The sequence below is a fragment of the Ipomoea nil genome, unplaced genomic scaffold (genome assembly GCF_001879475.1).
Source record: "Ipomoea nil cultivar Tokyo-kokei standard unplaced genomic scaffold, Asagao_1.1 scaffold3069, whole genome shotgun sequence".
Taxonomy (NCBI): domain Eukaryota; kingdom Viridiplantae; phylum Streptophyta; class Magnoliopsida; order Solanales; family Convolvulaceae; genus Ipomoea; species Ipomoea nil.
This window is the reverse complement of record NW_017619497.1, coordinates 2,880,437-2,901,064: the sequence shown is the minus strand read 5'-3', so window position 1 is coordinate 2,901,064 and position 20,628 is coordinate 2,880,437. Positions and strand designations below refer to the sequence as shown.

Genomic DNA, 20,628 nt, shown 5'->3' with positions numbered 1-20,628 from the left:
TTAGCATTCACTTCCCGCAAACATTCATGCACCTAGGTTCACCTACTTATAACTATAGGTGCAACTACTTATAACTATAGGCGCACCTACTTTCACATATAAGTGCCTGTAATTTTGCCTTGTTAGCATTCACTTCCCGCAAACATTCATGCACCTAGGTGCACCTACTTATAACTATAGGTGCAACTACTTATAATTATAGGTGCACTTAGTATTGATGCTCAGTGTAAATTTTACTTGCACCTATAATACATTTTACATGCACTTGTAATACAATTACTTGCACTTCGATGTTCAATTATTTACGAAAATGCCACCGCATTTTTTTAATCCATTAGATCTGGACACGTGTCGCGCGCTGATTCGTTCGCATATTCCTTCCTGGGTGCTTCATTCGCACCTGAGTGCAATTATATATATATATATATATATATATATATATATATATATATATATATATATATATATATATATATATATATATATATATATATATATTCTCATAGAGTTATGAGCATTTCTAATACGGAGAAACCTTGTACTAAATACCTTGGAAGTTGGAACCCTTGTGCCACTTCTGGCGCAGTACTGAATACAATACATCAGTAAACAGACATCTTGAGGGAATCAAGCACAAACAAAAACACATACAATTAAGAAAGAAGCTATAAAAAATATATATTATATTATATAAATGAACATTATTCGGATAAATTAAAAGAAATGCACAAAACAAGGAAAATTTCTTGACAGCCCGAAACGGTACTTCCTATTTCTTTCACATGTCTTACATTTATGCCTATCAACATTTCATCTTTTTCTCCCCCACCCTACCTATTCAATATTTCACAATGTCTGTCTGTCTGTCTGTCTCATCTGGAGCTGTATGTGCTACCAATCTATGACGACATCCTAGGAAGAATCAAACAAGAAGGCCTCTTTAGAGTTAGATTTGTCCACTACTACCTTGAAGGTTGATCAGAACCACCAGCTGCAGCGGCGGCGGCAGGGCTCATGCTAGTGCCAGCACCATTTTCCGGTGGGGGAACAGTGCCCCACTTTCCTTCTGATTGCAGTGGTTCGACCACATGCACACTGCCATCAGTAAGGCCTAGCGCAAACTGGTTAGCTTCGGATGGATGAGCAGCAACGACGAGTGGGAACACCCTGGAACTGTAAAATCATAATTACAGAAACTGAGGATGCGTATATTCTACTTATATTTTGATTCGGTTCTGTTGTTAAGGTAAGAGGCATACCTCGGGTTTGAAGGTAAGTATGCTGTAGGGTGGATGCGACACCTCAATTTGAGAGACATAGCAGTGGCTGAGAAAACGTTGACGCTTCCATCTTCAAAACATGCATATACAGACTGGCTATCACATGAGAACACTGCATTTGTGATTGCAAGTGTAGAATCTTGGGGAACCCACTGCCAGAAAACCACATGTATATATGTTCAACAAGACATCCTCATCATCCATTTCAATTTGTTTCTAGCACTACTTGAGATCGAGACTTGATTAGTAAATTCAGATTCTTTATGCAGGCAGTTAAATAACATGAATCATTATTGCATTGCTTGTAGAATATATAGTGTACAAACCTACCTGCTTTATGCAATCTAGCTTTGATGCCTCGTATATAGCTATCTGCGACTCATGTACAACCAACACATGTATCTGATCTTGATGAAATTGAACATGGGTCTGAGTGGCAGGATTTGGTGCACGACTTGAAGGATTTTGTAAAAACTTACTAGCCTTCTTCTCCCATCCATCCATGCTCCAAACACACAGCTGAGAATTAAAATGAATTGAAGAAAGGTAAATGAATACCCACAGTTTATTTGTACCACAAGTCTTACTTTCTAGGTGTAATCTCAGCAAAGAAACTTGCAGAAAATATTTAAAATCCTCAGAATATACAAGTTTAGTTTCTGCAAAGAAGTAAAAGCGGTATAGACAGAAAGGGAGATGATGACATATTGACAGGCCGGTAATGGTAATGGTGATAAACATTTTAGAACATAATTGCTTATTAACAAAATGATATGGTAGTTGTCTGCTAGCCTGCTGAGTACAGAAAGTATGTACCTGAGCATCAGCTCCAGCTGATACAAGAACATTCAGAACATTGGAAAAGGCTAAGCCAGTTACTCTCTTCTGATGGCCTTTAAGCTTGCTTTTAACCTATAAAACGTAAGAATTGAACAATTAGCTAGAATGATAACTGTCTTCAAAATAAAAATTCTCTCATGCATATATATTTACAGTATTGGACCTCATCAACGCGGACATTGTAAATTTGTATCGAAGAGTCATCCATGCCAATAGCAATAACATTATTATCCTGAGGGTGGAAGGCAAGACTTGTTGCTGCGGGTGGAGGTGCCATGAAAGTTGTCATTGTCTGCAAGGAAACATATCATAAAAATAGTCAAATAAAAATTAAAGATAAAGAGTTCTTTGGATTAATGGTCATGGCCAATTAGCATTGTTCTGGCACTATATCTAAGAAAATCAAAGAACAGAAATCAGAGAGCACTACCTTGAAAGTCATCATATTGAACAAGGAAATTTTTCCACCTGATGCTGACATAACATAAGAGTCATTCTTTGAAAGTGCAAAACAAGGAACAGCCTCTTCAATGTTTGTTTCGCTTATATCATTGGTCATTAAGATCCCACTAGTAGGCTGCCACAATTGAGGTGCTACAGTAGTTGTAGCCTGGATTGTCAAACAAATTACACAATCATACATCAAAAGCAACAAGAAGAAATTGATGAGAGAATAGGAAAAGAGACTTAGCACAAAGTTCCACTACCTTTCCAAATGCGTTTCTTTCAGTCCGCTGCCATTTCCAAAGTTTGTGTGTCGCATTATATGGCAGAGCCAAAATTGCACCTCCAGAATTTGTATATATTAATCTAATAATCTGAAATGGACATTACAATTTGGTTAAATGGTTGTATTAAATTGAGAAACAATGGGCGATTGGGCATTGCAGGCCAGTGAAACCATCCCTTAAACCACAAACATACATAAAGAGCACACTGATAGGAATTCATAAATGTGCATAAAACAATAAAATGAGTTCCATGGTAATGCTTCAAGTAGTTATATATGCATAGATTAATGAGGATGTATTAAAAACAAAAAACAAATGTAAGTCAATTAAGGGGGAGAAAGACTATAAGAGGTGACACCTAAACAGCTACAGTTAGATCATTTTAATCTTAGAGAATAATATGTTGCAAGGAACAATCAGGCAATATTGATCATATTATCAAATGTCAAATTTAAAAACAGTTTTTAAATGAAAATCAATTTGTTCTTCTTTTTCTCTGATAACCCTAAACACCCCCAAGCCCATTTACTTCGTTCTTCTCTTTTCACTTTTTCCATGGTTCCTTTTTAGACACAAAAAGAGAGAACACTCATCCAACTACCCAAGACTTAATTAAAATTGCTTTGATTGTCCACGTGCATACCTTTTGTTATATAAACAACTAAGATTGGGCTAGAGTCACTCAATTGGGCTATAATGCACATGGGCCAAACCACACTAAAAGATTGAATCCAATCAATTAGCTAGTCTAACCCATGGCCTTATAGAACCATATGTTCTCTCTTATTTTATCAATGTGGGACTCTTAACACCTTTCATCACAACCTACACGGCTACACACCTTCATCCATCCTCTGAGAGAGGAGTGAAGTAGATTCATTCTCGTACAATAGTTTCATACAACTCATAGATGGATTCTTGCCAGTGATTTTAAGTGATAATGCACTAATGGCTGGCACACTATAGGAAGGCCAAGAGAAATCTCTAGATATAATTATCACACCATAAATAGAGATAGGACGACAGCACAGACATACCCTTACAGGCAATGAGTTGTCCGGAAGCTTCAAAGTTCGAAGTTGGCCTGGTTCACTAATTTCAGTCAGCTTCCAAATCTTAGACTTCTCCAGCTCATCAGAAATCCTAGGTTTCACATCTTGCAAGCTGCCGGAATTATCTCCATTCTACAAATTATTTACATCAACAATCAATCTACTAATATGCAGAGACTCATCATAAAGGCAAAAACATGCTCCAGCTTCAATCAGAAGCATGAACTCCTTACCAAAATGTAAATTAATTAATTTTCTTATAATGGTGTAGTTTCAAGAAACATGTGGTTTAGCTTACTCACTCAACCAAATGAGATATATAGCAAAGTTACCAGTGCAACAATAGGTGTGACCCGTGCATTCCTATCTGCAGCGGCAGTGCTTGTTCCAGCAGTAGAATTAGAAGCACAATATGAGGTGATCATTGGGGCCTGCTGAGAATCATAAATGTGAAAACCAATGTGTTTCTTAGATTTGAAATTAAAAGATCAAGACAAGTCATACCTTTGAAACAACTCTAGAAGGATCAAGAGCACGGCTTTCAGTAGCACGGATCAGACGGACTCCATCTGCATTTGCCAGTATTTTAATACCATTATCACTGGTTGATACAGCTAACAGCATCCCTTCCTTATTGAACCGGATGCAAGGAGAGGCCTGAAAATGGATTAAAATAAAACATGAAAAGCTATCTATGCATGCATTGGAGATTTATAAAGATGAAGATCTAGTTCTCACTGTCAATCCACCCTCAGCATCTATAGTTGTCAAGAGATTCACATTATCCATGTCCCAGAATTTGATTACAAACTCATCCCCAGCAGCCAAGAATCTGTTCTTCGTTGTATCAAATTGCACAACTCCGACAGCTCTCTTCCCTAGACCAAGATACTTCCTCTTTACGGCCCCTTCACTTTCATTCCACTCCACAATGTATGACTCACCATCTTTACTAGTACCACATGAAAAGAGCCTGCAATTTGTTGTTGACCAAAAGTAAATACTCACAACTTAGAACTAAAAACATATCATCTTGATGGCCATATGAACAAGACAAAGAAGCACTTACAAGTTTATCTTACCTTGTACCATCAGCACTATAGGCCATTGTTGTGCAAGTATGACCAGGGGCATCATAATCAACTCTTGAACCCATATTATCATATAACCATGCCTTAATCTTCCCATCAACAGCAGTAGAGAAGATGAACTAAAGCAGAAAAACAGATATTTTATTAGAAGAAACAAATTTATTCTGAAAAAAGACCTAAAAGAAGAAAATTTGTTCACAAATTCCCTTTCCTCAACTGAGAAAAAGTTATTTATGTACACTTCCAATCATAGCTCCTAACTGCAGCAGCCTTATGGCAGCCAACAGAATGCAACAACCTTGTCTCCTTCCCAGAGAAGTATAAAAGGAAAATCAAGAGAACTAAGAGGCTTGCAACTTTATGTCTCAACCTTGATCTGATTATATAAACCATTAATAAATGCCTAATTATTGAAAACCCTTAACAAATTGTTACCTGGATATTTTCTTTATAGTGAGGGCATACTGAATAGACAGGTGCCTCATGACCCTCAAAAATATATTGCTTGGAGCCAGAGGCAGCATCCCATACCTAAAGCAACCACATTAGTTTCAATATGCAAGTTGTATCAATCTCAAATAGTTCATAAAAATAATAAATACCTTAATAGTCTTGTCCTCTCCACAAGTTATGACACACAATTGTTTATTCGGATGAGAGAATGCCAGATCACTAACATTTCCAACATGTGCATCAATCTGAAACAATTATATCAACTAGAGTCATATAAACCCTATGAGTTATGATACCAGACAACCAATTGAAATACAAAATCTAATAGAATGATTAGAAGATTCAACACAAACCTCAAGGTGGTTGCGTAGATCATCACCTCCATGGTAAGAGAACAAATGAATAATGTGCATCGAGTATGCAACACCTGAATCATAAAAGAGATCCATAATGAACATAAAGAAATCAGAACCTCCAATAATTTAAATTATTCTTTGCTTTTAGATCAGAACAAATTTTAAGGTTCTCCTATCCTACGAAAGCAGAAATTCTATTTTTAAAATCAGAAGCCCTCCTAGTAATATCACTTAAAACAATCCATTTTGGCCAACCCTAGCAAACTCTCCCAGCCCCTTGCCCAGAGTAGAAAATACAAGAGAGAATAGTACTGTGAATGCATACCTAAAAGAGTGCCATCAGGACTCCAGGCCACACGGTTGACAGATGCAGTACATTCATTGGCCAACGAAGCCTATATGCAACAAATATACACATGAGCCATGACAGATAAGCAAAGAGAACAACAGAGAAATGCCATAGTGATAAATTATTTTCATTTTTCTTTCTATGTGAGAACTCAGACAAGCAACTTACTTGCAGAGTCAATGAACAAGCTGCAATGTCCCAAACCTTAAAACTTCTAAATGCAAGCCTCTCTCTGCTGCCAACATCCCATATAGCAATATCCCCGGTATTTGTTCCAACTGGAATACTCCGTACAATGGTTAGTTACAAGTTACAACAATCAAAGTCCAGTATGAAAGCGCCATTTTTTGGCCAAGACAATAAAGATTTAATAACAAATCAAAACCAAGCTTTGATATTAAAAGCAAAAACAATAATTGCACGACACAAATTTATCAGATACAAAGCTTAGTTAGCTTACCAAGTAGCAGAGTTTGTTGCACAGGGTGAAAATCCATGCTTTTAGCAGTAGAACCCTGATTCAAATTTGCTACTACTGTCCTGGGTAAGTCATCAGAAGAATACATCGGGCGAGCATGGTTCTGTCCAGAATACATGACAGGCAGTATATTAACAGGGAGATTGTTGGCCTGCACATATCCATAACAAATATTAATAACATGCACTAGAAAATTTAATAAATTAGAGAGCAGACAAACAGTTTTGTAATAATTTCAAAATATCAACATTCCTTAGAACAATACCAAATTAGACAGCACTATACAAGTGAGACTCAACTAGACATTAAAATGTCTAAAGATAGAATGCACCAGAAGGGAATTGATTTATCCTAATTCCTAATATGGTTATATGGTGACTAAAATCACATATATATAAATGAAATGTAAGACAGCTCCAAAACAATGATAAAACTCTAAGAGACTAATTAAGGGGCCTAATTAACTCGCATATTGAGTACCTCCTCAGGCATTCCAAAAGGTCTTGGCCTCTTCAGCACCTGTTCAGAATCTGCAGTTTGATAGTCCAGTGCAGGATTATTACCAGGAGGGGTCCTAGGACGCTTTAACATAGATGCTGTAATCACATAATCAGTCAAATTTAACAAGAATGGAAGGCAAAACAGCACTAAAGAAAAATATCAATGATTGCATAGGTTTCAATTAATAAGAAAACAAATTTACCAGCATTATTAGGAGGGCTTAGACCTATTGGCCCACCAGAAACAGCTGGATGTGGCATAGAGGGTGGATTGGTCATCCATCCTCCAAGAGATGAAGCAATTGGTGCAGGTGCTGGCTGAAATGGCTAATAAAAATGGCAAAAAAAAATAAAAAAAATAAATAGAAACTCAATAGTATGCTAAAATAGCAGTTTTGAACTTTCCCTAGCAATAGAAAAACAAATAGATGTATTGGGCATACTTACACCATGGGCACCTAGAGGTGGGAAGCCGCCCACTTTAGGCATGGAACCAATCAGAGGATTAGTGACAGGAGATGGAGCCCGAGCACCATTTGGTTGCCCACAAGTGTGGTCTACAAAGAGGGTCTTTATATCAGGATTAGGCTTTGGGCTCTTGCACAGCTGGTGCTGCCAATTCAGACTGCGCTATCATAAACACCACGATAGTTCAAAAAGAAAAGTTTAGAGTTTTCTATTGATGAGGGAACCAATAGAAGGAAGATATTTTATTTCCACCAACCTCTGGTTGATTAGTGTCCGCAGCCGAGAGTTCTTTAAGCTAGGAAACTGAAGCTTATCGCGAAAAAGTGGATTTGCCTCGATTAACTTTTTTAACTCAACAAGCATTATGGCCCTAGCTGATTTGGTATCCCCATACTTCGATAGCTGTTCGTTCTCCCTGAAGTTCAAAATATGCATCAATGTCAACGAACTACTAATAAATATACAGAAGGTGTTTCATAGACCAGGCCCACATACTATGTAGACATTACAATGACTCACAAATTGACTTGGAGAAACATGTGAATCCATACTTTTGGAAAAGTATGTTGTATTTTCATCCTACTTTTCATAAATCCCCAAGTCTAGATGGTTGCTTCACTTCCATATCACTGACTATAATTGGACTGGACCAAAGTATTTATCTTGTGAATTCTCTTGCTGGCAGAGTGAGATACTACTGCTAAACACCCAAACAAGTAAATGGATGGGTACAAGGTTCGAAACTCAACAACGGCAGTGTGGGATTATGCCCAAAGTGGGCAGATCCCTTGTCCACACCGGCATTTGGCCCTGTCTACTGAGCCATTGAGTCACCATGATTTACATCCTCTCACATGCTTTGTCGGGTCGGGATGTGGGGGGTCGTTGGGGTTGGGGATTCAACGTTTTGGGAGAAGAAGTAAATGGATGGGTAATATTGAGTGAGTCTGCAATAAATAGCATTTAATGAGTCCATTATAATGATTTGAGTTACTCCCTTGTGTAATCTTTTCAATTTCCTTTTCTGCCCTAGCAAGTGCCAGCTGAACCTACATGGCTTACATCAACACATCTTTGCCCAACACATTTAAAAGCCCAGTTACAGCATGCACTATCTAACAATGGAATCTTCCCAATAATTTTGCTCAACTGTCCATGTCCCATTAATTATGCATCCTATGCTGCTAGCCCCTCAAATTGGCTAATTCAAACATCATGTTGTGTATAAAGACATCTATATACCATTTTCCCCAACAGAAGATTTGTTAAGAATATACCTAAAGTTGTTCAGAGTCAGAAGAAGAGTTATTTCCTTAAACAGTTCTTCATTAAAAGTGGAGAACACCTTCAAATCCTTCGTCAGAATTTCCAATGCTTTCGGTTGATCTTGCCTGCAAAGTTCAAAACTTGATTCAGACGTCCAACATACAGGCCAACCTCAATGATCAGAATTCACTACGTAAAAAAAAAAAAAAAAAAAAAAAAACAGATGTATGGAACTACACAAAGACAAGATGGCACCTACTTGTCAAGCGTCTCAAGATACTTCTGTTTCCGGATCTCAAAGAAAATTTTCATCGAGTATCGGTTATCATCAACCTTGGTGAAACCAGATAAATACTTCTCTACCTCATCCCAGTCCCCATTTGTCACAGCATCCTCAAAGTGCCTCATGTTGAAGAAGTATCCCGACTCCTTCTCCAACCTTCATTTCCAAAATCAATCACCAATAAAACACAAAATCAATCTCAAAAACCCCCGCAGTAGTAAAAAATTTTACTGAACTTCATTTCCTGGGTAAGTTAAAAATCAACAAAAAATAAAAATCATTACTTGTGAACTGTTTCCTTGAATTTCTCTTCATCCAAAAACTGAAGGATGAGAAAAACCAGCTCCCTGCTCAAGGAAGACATGACTTTGACTGATCAACCCCTCAGAAGACTCTAGAACCTCACAGATCCACGAAATTCAGCAATCAAACACTTCACAAACCGCCAGATATCACATAACAACTAGGGTTTCCACTACCTATCAATCAAATCGTAATCATATGAGCTCAATCACAAAAACGATATCAAACAAAATACCTCCATACGGACATACACACACACACCTCGGATTCAAAGCTTAGACACATATATAGATAGAAGGTAAGAGAGAGTACAGATCGGAGACGTGAACCGTGAACGGCGAGCGGCGAACGGCTCCGGAGGAGAGAGAGAGGTTTTCTGCGCTTTCCGGTGGGCCCTCGTCGTTTAGCTAACTTTCTCGAAATGAGTCATATTTCCACTCTATGCAACCTATAAAAATAGAGAGGAGAGAGAAAAGAATACCGAAACAGCGTGAGAGAGCTTTCACGGAAAAGGCAATACTCTCCACGCGCGGCCTGGAGCGTGCTGCGGAGCCACATCCCCGTCTTTCAAATAACCGAACGTGGCAACTACTGACGCGCGCGTGATATAGGTGGCGGACGCACAGCCCGCCACGTAACTGCACGAATTAGTCTTGGGTTTGAACGCGAGTCGTTATCATGTGTTAAGTTCGTAAATAAAGGGGCCACTGATACGCACGCACACTTATCACGCACCTCGCGCAAGATAAGTAGTATGAAAAGTGATAAGTAGTCTGGCTCCGGTGATACGAAAGGTAGCGTATCACCGGCAATATTCGCGTGCTTCAAGAAGACGAAACCGGAGATGGGTTGTTTTCTTTAAGCATATTTTAATCCGAAGAAAGGTGACGTGACCAACGACTTTTAGTAGGAGGGAAATGATAAGCTACAACGAGGAAGGTATGACCATTTTATACACCCTATCTATCTATCAATCTATCTAATCTCAGTACATTGTTCTTTGTTCCATGTTGGAATAATAGATCTCTATGATTTGACTTCTAGCCAGCTTTAGTAACGACGAGTATTAATTACGCTTAATATTTTACTTCAATTAGTATTACTTTCTTTTTTAAAATCTTTCGAGTACAACTTAACTTTATAATATAATTGCACGAAATTGATTTATTATAGTAATATTTTAAGAATATTTTGATCGATATACAATTATATAAATTATAACCATGAATATGAATAGATTGAATCGATTATATTTTTTTTATATTATTTTGCTTGAATTTGAGCAAATAATTGCTCAATTAACCTAAGATTTCTCATTTGAGAGGTCACAGCTATGCCGCTCGATCACAAGGCCTTTGACGAAAATATATATTTATTTGATTATAAGAAGTATCACTCAATTAATTAAATAATATGACTCGTTTGTTTGCAATTATCTTTCAAAATCGATATGTAATATCATTTATGTAATATTACTAAAATAAATAATTTAATTGTAATTATTATTAAAAAAATTCCAAAGACATGTTTAGTTTAATTACCATAATAATTACGGAGTATTAGGCAATTATACTAATATCTATGTAATTATTCTTTTATACCTTGATTATATTCATTTTCACTATATTATATTGCTTTTACTTTTTTCATCCCTCCATATCTGAATGAATTAATTATAATTATTAAAAAAATAAACGACCTATATTTAATTGTAATTATATAAATATACGTGCTTATTTAACCTAATAATTATTAGTTAATTATACTATTATCTGTGTAATTAATTTTTTAATTACTATAATAATTATTAGACAATTATACTAATATTGTGCAATTATAATTTTATATCTTCAGTGTATATATATATATATATATATATATATATATATATATATATATATATATATATATATATATATATATATATATATATAAAATCAGGTTCTGGTGCAGTTAGGTTGCTTAGGTGCGGTTGTGCGGTTTAATCTGGGCCATTCATCTCGCTTAAATCAACGTCCAGGATTACCAAAATTAAAAAATAAAAATAAAAAAAAAATAAAAATAAAAATAAAAACGCGGTGGCAATTTTGTAATTTTTGTATTTAGGTCAACATTAATGTGAGCGATTCTGTGATTAATGTGCGTGGGTTTTGTATATAATATGTGTGAGTCTTGTGCATAAGGTGCGTGAGTTTGTGCTTAATGTGCGTGAGGTTATGCTTAATGTGAGTAGTTAGTAAAACATAAAGTGTGGGCTTTTGTGTTTAAGGTGTGTGAGAGTTGTTCTTAATGTGAGTGGAGTTTGTGCTTAATTTGTGTAGGGTTTGTGCTTAATGTGTGTGAGGGTAGTGATTAATATCAGTAATTGTTGAAACTTAAAGTCTAGTAGTTAATACTTAAAGTGCGTGGGTTTTGTGTTTGCGTGAGATTGTGCTTAATGTGTGTTGGATGAAGAAGCATGCAGCATGTCTAAATGACCAAAAGCGTCTACCAAAACCAAAAGCGTCTACCAAAAGCGCGTCTTCTTCTCCAACAATGTGCGTGGGTTTTGTACTTAATGTGCGTGAGTTTGTGCTTAAGATCTAACACTTAAGGTACGTGGCTTTCTTCCAAACACGCGTTTTTTTTTATTTTATAATTTTCATTGATTTGAGCCGTTGATTTAGATTTGATCAACGGCTCAGATCTAACCGCACAACCGCACGGGAAGCTATATTCGCACATGAATCCTTCCATATATATATATATATATATATATATATATATATATATATATATATATATATATATATATATATATATATATATATATATATATATATATATATGGGCGCACTCTCATGCGAACGGCCGTCCAGGAGAAAACTAAGAACCATTCAGCGTCGTCAATGTGTCCAGATTAACAAATCAGATGTAATTTTTTTTTAAAAATGACGTGGTGACATTTCGTAAATAACTCGAGCTTTGGTGCATGTAAATGTGTTTTAAGTGCAAGTAGTTGGTGCACATTTGCAAGTAAAAAGTGCATGTAAAATCACTTACAAGTGCACCTACTTTCATCTACAAGTGCATGCAATTTTGCCTTGTTAACATTCATGCACCTAGGTGCAACTACTTATAACTATAGGTGCACCTAGTTATAATGTCAGGTGCACTTAGTTTTGATGCTCAGTATAAATTTTACGTGCATCTGTAATACATTTTACCTGCACTTGTAATACATTTTACATGCACTGATCTGAGGTGCATTATATATGAAACTGTTACTTGCACTTGTAATACATTTTACTTGCACTGCAATGTTCAATTATTTACAAAAATCCCGCCACGTTTTTTTAAAAAATCAGTGTTTCTCACCTTTAGATTTGGACGTGGCGCGCGCTGAATAGTTCTCAGTTCTCTCCTGGGCAGGCAGTCGCACATGAACGCGATCCTACAAAGTGCTTATGCTAAAGTGCATAAGTTTTGTACTAAAGTCGCCATCTTTTATCATTTATACATGCATTACTTATTTAAACACAACTTATTTGCTTATGCTTAAAGTTAAACATTATTCACATTATATTATCAAAATTAAAAATTGAACTATATACCAAGTTTTATAATTTGATTGGACTCAATATTGGTTCGGATATTTTTAGTTATGTTATATCGTAATACAAGTTTGTTTTAAATATTGGATATTGATAGTTTACATATATTACTATATTAGAATTTAAAGTAAAAAGTTATATATTGATATACATGTCATTCAAATGAATATATCTAAAAATATTTTAAATATTAGCTCAAAAAAAATATTAATATTATCTAAACTAACTTTTATGTGAACTTAATAGGTTATTGGTTTAGATATATTTTTAGTTATATTATATATATATATTTAGTTCAGATATCAAATATAAAAAGTCATACATATATTGGACTTAAAAGTAAAAATTATATTTATTCTATTTAAACAAAATATATTTTAAAATATTTTAAATATAATATCTAAAAATCACTCGAAATTAAACTTGTGTTAATTTTATAATGTTAATCTAAAAAAATAAATGTTAGTAAAAACAGGTTTTCTAAACAAAAAATAGAAAATGGAAAACAAGAATGAAAACTGAAAAATTAGAAAATAGAAAACAGTTTTCGTTAGTAAACGAGCATGTATGACAACCCGACCTGTCTCACATGCAAGGATATGATTCGTGTGACGGTTTGACACAAGTTCCTGTCCAAATTATATTTTGGGCCATGATCGACCTTGTATGGTGGATCTTGGCCAAGAACGATGTCATTTTATATTAAGTGTCAAATATTGTATCATATCTAATAATATTATCTTGTATTATGTTTATAATATTTGTTCTATATTCACAAACATAAACTTTAATGTCCACAAACACTAAACTAAATATATATATCATATATACATATATACATCATATATAAATATATACATCATATATTTTTTCATTCAATCTATAGTAATTCATAATGTTCCTTCTATATGTTTATAAAAACAAAGCTTAATGAATTAATGTAAATAAACATTATACTAAAGTAATGAATTTATGTACCTATAAATTAATTATTAATTTTTAAAAATATATGAATATGGTTGTTATTTAAAAAATCTCAATTAAAACGTTTTAATGATATATTTGTTATACAATAATTATATTTGTAAAAAAAAAGTAAATAAATAAATTTAAATTGAAAAAAAAAAAGTATAAGTAAAAAAGAAAAAAAAAATAGGGATGAGTTGGAGCATGTATCCTGGTCTAAGATATAACTATTGCTTTAACATGCATATGAATTTGAGAATTTTAGTTATATTTACGAACCAAATTAATCAATAAACAAAACTTTTAGAATTATAAAACTATTAATCATCTCAAAAAAAAAAAAATCAAATATTTATCGATTTATTTGTTTTTTTTTTTTTTTTCAATTCGATCAATTAGCTTAAATTTTAATCAAAACGTACGTAGACATCTATAGAATATTTTTTTCTTTTGGCCGAATGAAGCTGTGGCCTGTGGGTTGAAGAAGGAAACAATGGCCTTGACTCCCCGACAGCTGAGAGTCATATGCTTGTAAAAAAAAAAAAAAAAAACCTTAATTTGAGTCATATTTTATATTATTGCATATACAAATAAAAAATAACATTTATTAAAAAAATTTCTCAAAATATAAAAGTATTCATGTAACATTTTCCAGTTTATTATTATAATATTAAAGTAAGTTAGGATAATATTAAGTACTTGTTATATGGTGAAATAATAATAATTAGATTTTATTTTTGACTAGGATAAGAAACCTAATAACATACAACTATCATTTGATGGCATGCATGGTTATTTAGGTTAGTTCTGGACAAACTTTAACCGTAAGAGACACCTTTAAATTTGTACTATACTCAAACTTCAACACAGAGAATACGTAACATGAGTTCTGCGTATGCAATTGATATCCAAGAAATCAAGAACGTTAAGGAATTCTTGAGGGAATTCTATTCCGAATCAAAGAAGCTATGGTATCTCGCCGTTCCCGCGATATGCACTCTTGTTTTCCAATACTCCATTAGTGCCATAACTCAGGTGTTTGCCGGCCATGTTGGAGACATTCAACTTGCAGCCGTGGCAGTGGAGAACAATCTTATTGCTGGCTTTGCTTTTGGGATCTTGGTATGTATTTATTCACCAAATTACTAACATTCTGGCAGCTATTTAATTAATGGTTTTTCTTCTATTATCAAACTTGAATTGGTTGCAGTATGGAATGGGAAGTGCACTAGAAACACTTTGTGGGCAAGCAGTTGGGGCAAAGAAAGTAGAAATGCTGGGCATTTACATGCAAAGATCATGGATTATTCTCACGGTTATAGTCATACCATTGACATCAGTATACATTTTAGCCACCCCAATCCTCAAACCCCTTCACCAAAATCCACAAATTGCGAAAGCCGCTGGGAGGTTTACATTGTGGATGATCCCGGAGCTCTTTGCTTACGTGATTATTTTTCCGGTCCAGAAGTTCTTGCAATCACAGAGCAAGATCTTGGTGATGGCTGGTATTACGGCCGTGGCTTTGGCTGGGCACGTCGTGTTTAGCTGGCTATTTATGCTCAAGTTCAATTGGGGGCTGCCGGCTGCGGGGGCGGTGCTGAATGCCGCATGGTTGTTTATCATGGTGGCGCAGCTGGTTTACATTTTCTCCTGGGCTTGTGGTGATGCTTGGAATGGATTTTCTCGGAAGGCCTTTGGGAATCTTAGGGCCTTTCTTCGCCTATCTCTTGCATCTGAAGTAATGCTTTGGTAAGTTTAATATCAATTTAGAGATTATTGTTTTTTTAGTGACTAAGGGAGGAAAATTCGTTGTCACTATCACATACTAGATAAATCATCTTAAGGTAAATTAATATAAGTTGTCTGGAGCTGACCACGCTCAAACTAAGCACGACAAAGAACCATTAGTAAACCAATCTAGATTGCCTAGAGCTGACCAGCACAAACTAAGCGCGGCAAAGAACCATCAAAAGTAAACCAATCTAGATTTCCTAGAACTGACCAGCACAAACTAAGTGCGGCAAAGAACCATCAGATCTAAACCATTCTAGATTACCTAGAGCTGACCAGCTTAAACTAAGCGTGGCAAAGAACCATCAGAAGTAAATCTATCTAGATTGCCTAGAGTTGACCAGCACAAACTAGTCTCCTCAAACTGAGCAGACCATTGAAAGTGAATTTGTAACCTTGGAGTTAACAAGTCAAGATTTTATTTTTTTGGTTTTATGTAGTAGGGGATCATGCCAATAACTTTTACTCCGTTTGGTTTTAACAAATTCTCATCCTTACTATATCTATATAATTGGATATTTCAACAAAATTGTCTCTTTCAATAATATTTATAATTAGTTAGTTTAGTGTTTAATTAGATGCATGTGAGATCAAAACCAATTCATGATATAGCCACATCATGGAGCTGAGGGAAATTTTTAGGGAAATTAAAAATAGAAATTTTCAGAATTAAATGTTAATACAATTTTTAATCTCTCGAATGTTCCCCTAATCACAATATTTTGGGGATTTGTGCAGCTTAGAAATGTGGTACTTTGTGGCGCTTATTCTTATTTCTGGATACACTAAAAATGCTGAAATTTCAGTTGATGCAACTTCTATATGGTGAGTTTTGTGTGTATTTATTTTCCAACTTCATTTAATTTATGTATAGAATTTTTAATTTTATGTGCAAATAGGATTATACTAATGTAAGATGGTCACTTCGCAGCATTAATATATTGCAATGGACGATAATGGTGGGTATTGGATTTAATGCCGCAATAAGGTAATTGATCTACAATGTTATATGAAACAAAATTATTTTTTATCATGACTTTTATATAATTAACAGAATAACGTAGTCTTAAACATAATGTGTGTAGTGTGAGGGTGTCGAATGAGCTAGGCGCTAGACATCCGAGAAGCGCAAAATTTTGTGTAATTGTGGCCACAATTACCACCTCGGTATTCATCGGAATCATCCTAGGACTCATTCCGATTGTCCTCAGAAGCCGTTATCCGCCATTGTTTACGAAAAGCTCCGCAGTACAGCAGCTTGTATATGATCTTACACCATTGTTAGGATTTACCATTACCCTCAACAGCCTTCAGCCAACACTCTCTGGTAATTTGTGCAAAAATCTTCGATTCTCTTCTTTCAATTCGTCCCCCGCCCTATATTATATTAATGTTGATGAAATATTTTGAGTTCCGTACGTTTCAAAATTGAATGCAGGGGTAGCCATTGGAGCAGGGTGGCAAAGCCATGTAGCATATGTGAACATTGTATGCTACTACTTCGTGGGTATTCCTATTGGTCTGCTACTAGGCTTTGCCTTTAACAAGGGTCTCAAGGTATATATATGCTACTTTTGCTTTATTTAATTTAATTTCTCCCTAAAGGTTTAATTAGTTCACGAAACATAAGATTACATACCCTAGCTAGCTAAGGGCATCCCAATAGTTTCTTGTTCCATTAGGTGGATTTTTTTTTTATAAATTTTTCAGTAAGGTGGGACTAGAGTTTTTTTTTTTTTTTTTAGACTCATGATTAATTTTTTAAAATATAACATAAAAACAACAACAACAAAGCCAATTGGTGCCCGTTAAGCACAGCCCCACTCAGTGGGGTGTGCAAGTACTACACATGCCCACTAGGCACGTTAGCGTGTTGGCAACCACAATGAATTTTATTTTTTCTTTATTTTTTCTCCTTCATTCCTCTCTTTTGTTGTTAGAGCGGTAAAAACTCAACTATTAAGCTTGCTCTAAGTAATATATCCGTCCCATTTTATGTGTCGTGTTCGATCGGTTAACAAGGCTTGATAGATTAGAGTTAATTTTTTAATTTAATTTTTCATGTGTGACCTCTAAAAGCTAATAAACTTATTGTGAATGATTAATATAGGGTATTTGGTATGGAATGCTAATAGGAAATGTGGTTCAGACCATTGCTGTGATAGTTATGGTCCTCAGAACTGACTGGAACAAGGAGGTACAATTATATATATTATTATTGAAGCTCTCTGTTACTCTATCTTTGGATTTCGATCTCTAAGCCATGAGCTAGCTCACTCAATCTTTGGTTTATATATATGTATCATATATGCTTAAATGCATGCAGGCTTTGCTTGCTGGAGCCAGAATAAAGAAATGGGGAGGCGATTCAGAACCACAGCCAGTTGAAGCAGTTAGTGCTTAATGAAACGTATAGTAGTCTAAACGTATATACAAACACTAGTTGACTTACAAACTTGCAAAACTCATCATCATATAATATATTAATATAATTAAACTACTCTAATATTCACACAATACTATACGTTACATTTTACATTACCAACATAAAATTAAAAAAAATTAACACACACACACACGATAATACAGATAAATTACTTCACCATCTTTTCACCGTCTTTCTGTTATTTTTCACCACCTGTCTAGTATTATTATCAAACAACATCGGTGATTAATCGGCGCCTTGCACCAGTGTATTTTTTATTTTATTTTTTATTTTACTTGATAATTATAAATTATTTAATATTTTAATAGTTAATATTAAAATATTAAATATTAACTTAAAAAATATTTAAGATTTGAACAATTTAAGGTTATTTCGCTCAAAACGATGTTGTTTTGAGTGAAATAACACATTTAAAAAAGAATAGACCAATAGTTAATTGGCCGACTAGGCGGCATAGTCGGTGCCTAGGAGACCTAGTCGGCGCTTAGGAGGCCTAGGCGATCAGTGCCTAGGCATCCTAGTCGGTCACCTAGCCAGCCAAATGCCTAGACCACCAATTATGGTGACACGCTAGTCGGCCAGCGTCTAGGCGCCTATTAATCGGTGCCTAGGCGAAATTTTTGCAACATTGCCCGCAACTATAGATCGTTCATAAATAAATGACATCATTTACCCTTACTAATTAAATTTTTTTTTTCTTTTGTTTTAATTTAATATATATCTCATCTCATATATATTATTAAAACAAAAACTTTTTTTTATAAATTAAATATATCTCATATATTTAATAATATAATAAAAATAATATAATAATTACATCATTTAAATTTTATGAAAATGTCATTTTTAGTCTTTTTACATTTATCAACTTATCAAAATGTTAATTTTACCAAACACTTTTAAGCTAGTTAACAATTCTTCAGTTTTCAGCTTTCAGCTACATTTTCAGCCAGATTTGTGAAACATAGCCTAACTAGCCTGAAAAAAATGAGTGTATCCTTTTTTTTTTCTTTTTTTTCTTTTTTTAAGTTTTCCATTTGAAATATTTGGGTGCTCAAATATTTTCGTAGTAAATCTTTGTATTCTGGACACTTATGCTTTAAATTAGTGTTTTAGAAAGGGAAAATGGCACTTTTCCCCCCTTTGTTATATACTTATAGCACTTTTTTTCCCTAAATTATTTAAGTGGCAGTTTTTCCCCCCTGATATATTAAATGGACATATTTACCCTTAAAATAAATATTTCATTTATTTTTCTTCTCCAACAAATTATAACCACGATTTGAAAAAATAAAATACATTAAGTGTTGAATTTAGAATATTTTAAAAATAAAAAAATAAAATTTTAAAAGAAAGTTTGAACCAACCGTTCAAATTGGATCTAAAATCGTGAACCGACGGTTCAAAATAAAACTCAAACCGCGATTATATATACTTATATGTGAGAGTCAATATAAATGCGGAAAAAAACATACACTATTTGCAAATATTATAATTCTAATTTAAGCTATTGCTAGTAGTTGTTCCGATTTGAACCTCCGGTTCACGGTTCAGGATCCATTTTTTACCAGTTCACGATTTTAATAAACGGAAACCCAAATATTGGGTTATGTTATGAATCATAACCGAAATTTTTTAATTTGATTGCTATAGTGTTTGGTTCAGTTCGAACCGAACCGTGGTCATCCCTACGTATAAGCAATAATTTGTTGAAGAAGAGAAATAAATAAAATATTTGTTTTAAGGGTAGAAATGTCCATTTAATATTATCAGGGGGGAAAAACCGTCACTTCTATAATAATTGAGGGGGCAAATGTGAATGCATGAATAACTCAGGGGGAAAAAGTGCTATAAGCATATAACACAGGGGGAAAAAGTGTCATTTTCCCTTTTAGAAAATTAGTCATGGCATAAACTTTAATTTGGTTTAATCACTTCCAAAATATTAGCAGACCTATTTATTTGGGGAATTATTTTTTAAATAAAATTTCCTACAGCTTAATTAAAATCAAATCGATCAAAAATAGCCTCCACCGAAATTCAAATTAGACACCTTGAAAAACTTCAGTTCTCTTTACCTACCCGCATACCGTTCAAACATACTTTCTCAATCTAATGAAGCACAAAGAGTCAACAACGTCTCCACTAAAGCCCGAGGACAAGGTGTCACTACATGTCATCTGAGCACAAGGTGCTTGGCCCCCTAGCCAGTAGTATCTAATATAGCCTTCTTCGTTTTTTTTTTTTTAACAAAATCATATTATTCAATTCATTAAAAAGAAAAAAGAAAAGAAATACAAGCAGCAAGAATTGCATTTTCCTCGATCTTAAAGAACTGAAAATACATTATTTCGTATAATATATATTTAGTATACAAAT

The 20,628-nt window shown here is 34.5% G+C and overlaps 2 protein-coding genes across 4 annotated transcripts; one reads left to right on the top strand and one right to left on the bottom strand.

Annotated features, from left to right (window-relative positions):
• Positions 1-653: 653 nt before the first annotated feature.
• LOC109165628 (topless-related protein 4-like) lies at positions 654-9,877 on the bottom strand. Of its 3 annotated transcripts, none has more exons than XM_019314476.1 (26): positions 9,712-9,877; positions 9,432-9,626; positions 9,124-9,303; positions 8,876-8,989; positions 7,855-8,013; positions 7,578-7,755; positions 7,334-7,457; positions 7,111-7,226; positions 6,613-6,781; positions 6,321-6,430; positions 6,129-6,198; positions 5,801-5,874; positions 5,597-5,692; positions 5,430-5,525; positions 4,986-5,113; positions 4,642-4,876; positions 4,408-4,560; positions 4,236-4,337; positions 3,889-4,035; positions 2,828-2,938; positions 2,551-2,730; positions 2,284-2,412; positions 2,097-2,192; positions 1,611-1,799; positions 1,260-1,432; positions 654-1,173 (listed from the first exon to the last, which is right to left on the bottom strand). In XM_019314476.1, exons 2-26 carry the CDS (start codon positions 9,509-9,511, stop codon positions 963-965), a joined length of 3,420 nt encoding a protein of 1,139 aa, XP_019170021.1. In that variant the 5' UTR covers positions 9,512-9,626; positions 9,712-9,877; the 3' UTR covers positions 654-962. The 3 variants fall into 3 exon arrangements, with proteins under 3 accessions (XP_019170021.1, XP_019170020.1, XP_019170022.1); XM_019314475.1 differs by having other exon boundaries at positions 9,763-9,877; XM_019314477.1 differs by having other exon boundaries at positions 4,236-4,334; positions 9,763-9,877.
• A 5,014-nt stretch (positions 9,878-14,891) lies between these two features.
• LOC109164753 (protein DETOXIFICATION 29-like) lies at positions 14,892-18,207 on the top strand. The gene is made up of 8 exons (XM_019313302.1): positions 14,892-15,131; positions 15,220-15,761; positions 16,542-16,628; positions 16,735-16,791; positions 16,889-17,130; positions 17,242-17,360; positions 17,914-18,000; positions 18,130-18,207. Exons 1-8 carry the CDS (start codon positions 14,892-14,894, stop codon positions 18,205-18,207), a joined length of 1,452 nt encoding a protein of 483 aa, XP_019168847.1.
• The last annotated feature ends 2,421 nt before the right edge of the window (positions 18,208-20,628 follow it).

Coding starts and splice junctions, on each gene's coding strand:
- LOC109165628 (XM_019314476.1), bottom strand. CDS start 9,511: ATGTCTTCCTTGAGCAGGGAGCTGGTTTTTCTCATCCTTCAGTTTTTG. Junction 9,304..9,431: donor TTCAAGGAAACAGTTCACAA/GTAATGATTTTT, acceptor TTGGAAATGAAG/GTTGGAGAAGGAGTCGGGAT. Junction 2,731..2,827: donor AAAGAAACGCATTTGGAAAG/GTAGTGGAACTT, acceptor TTGACAATCCAG/GCTACAACTACTGTAGCACC.
- LOC109164753 (XM_019313302.1), top strand. CDS start 14,892: ATGAGTTCTGCGTATGCAATTGATATCCAAGAAATCAAGAACGTTAAG. Junction 16,792..16,888: donor GGATTTAATGCCGCAATAAG/GTAATTGATCTA, acceptor TAATGTGTGTAG/TGTGAGGGTGTCGAATGAGC. Junction 18,001..18,129: donor GAACTGACTGGAACAAGGAG/GTACAATTATAT, acceptor AAATGCATGCAG/GCTTTGCTTGCTGGAGCCAG.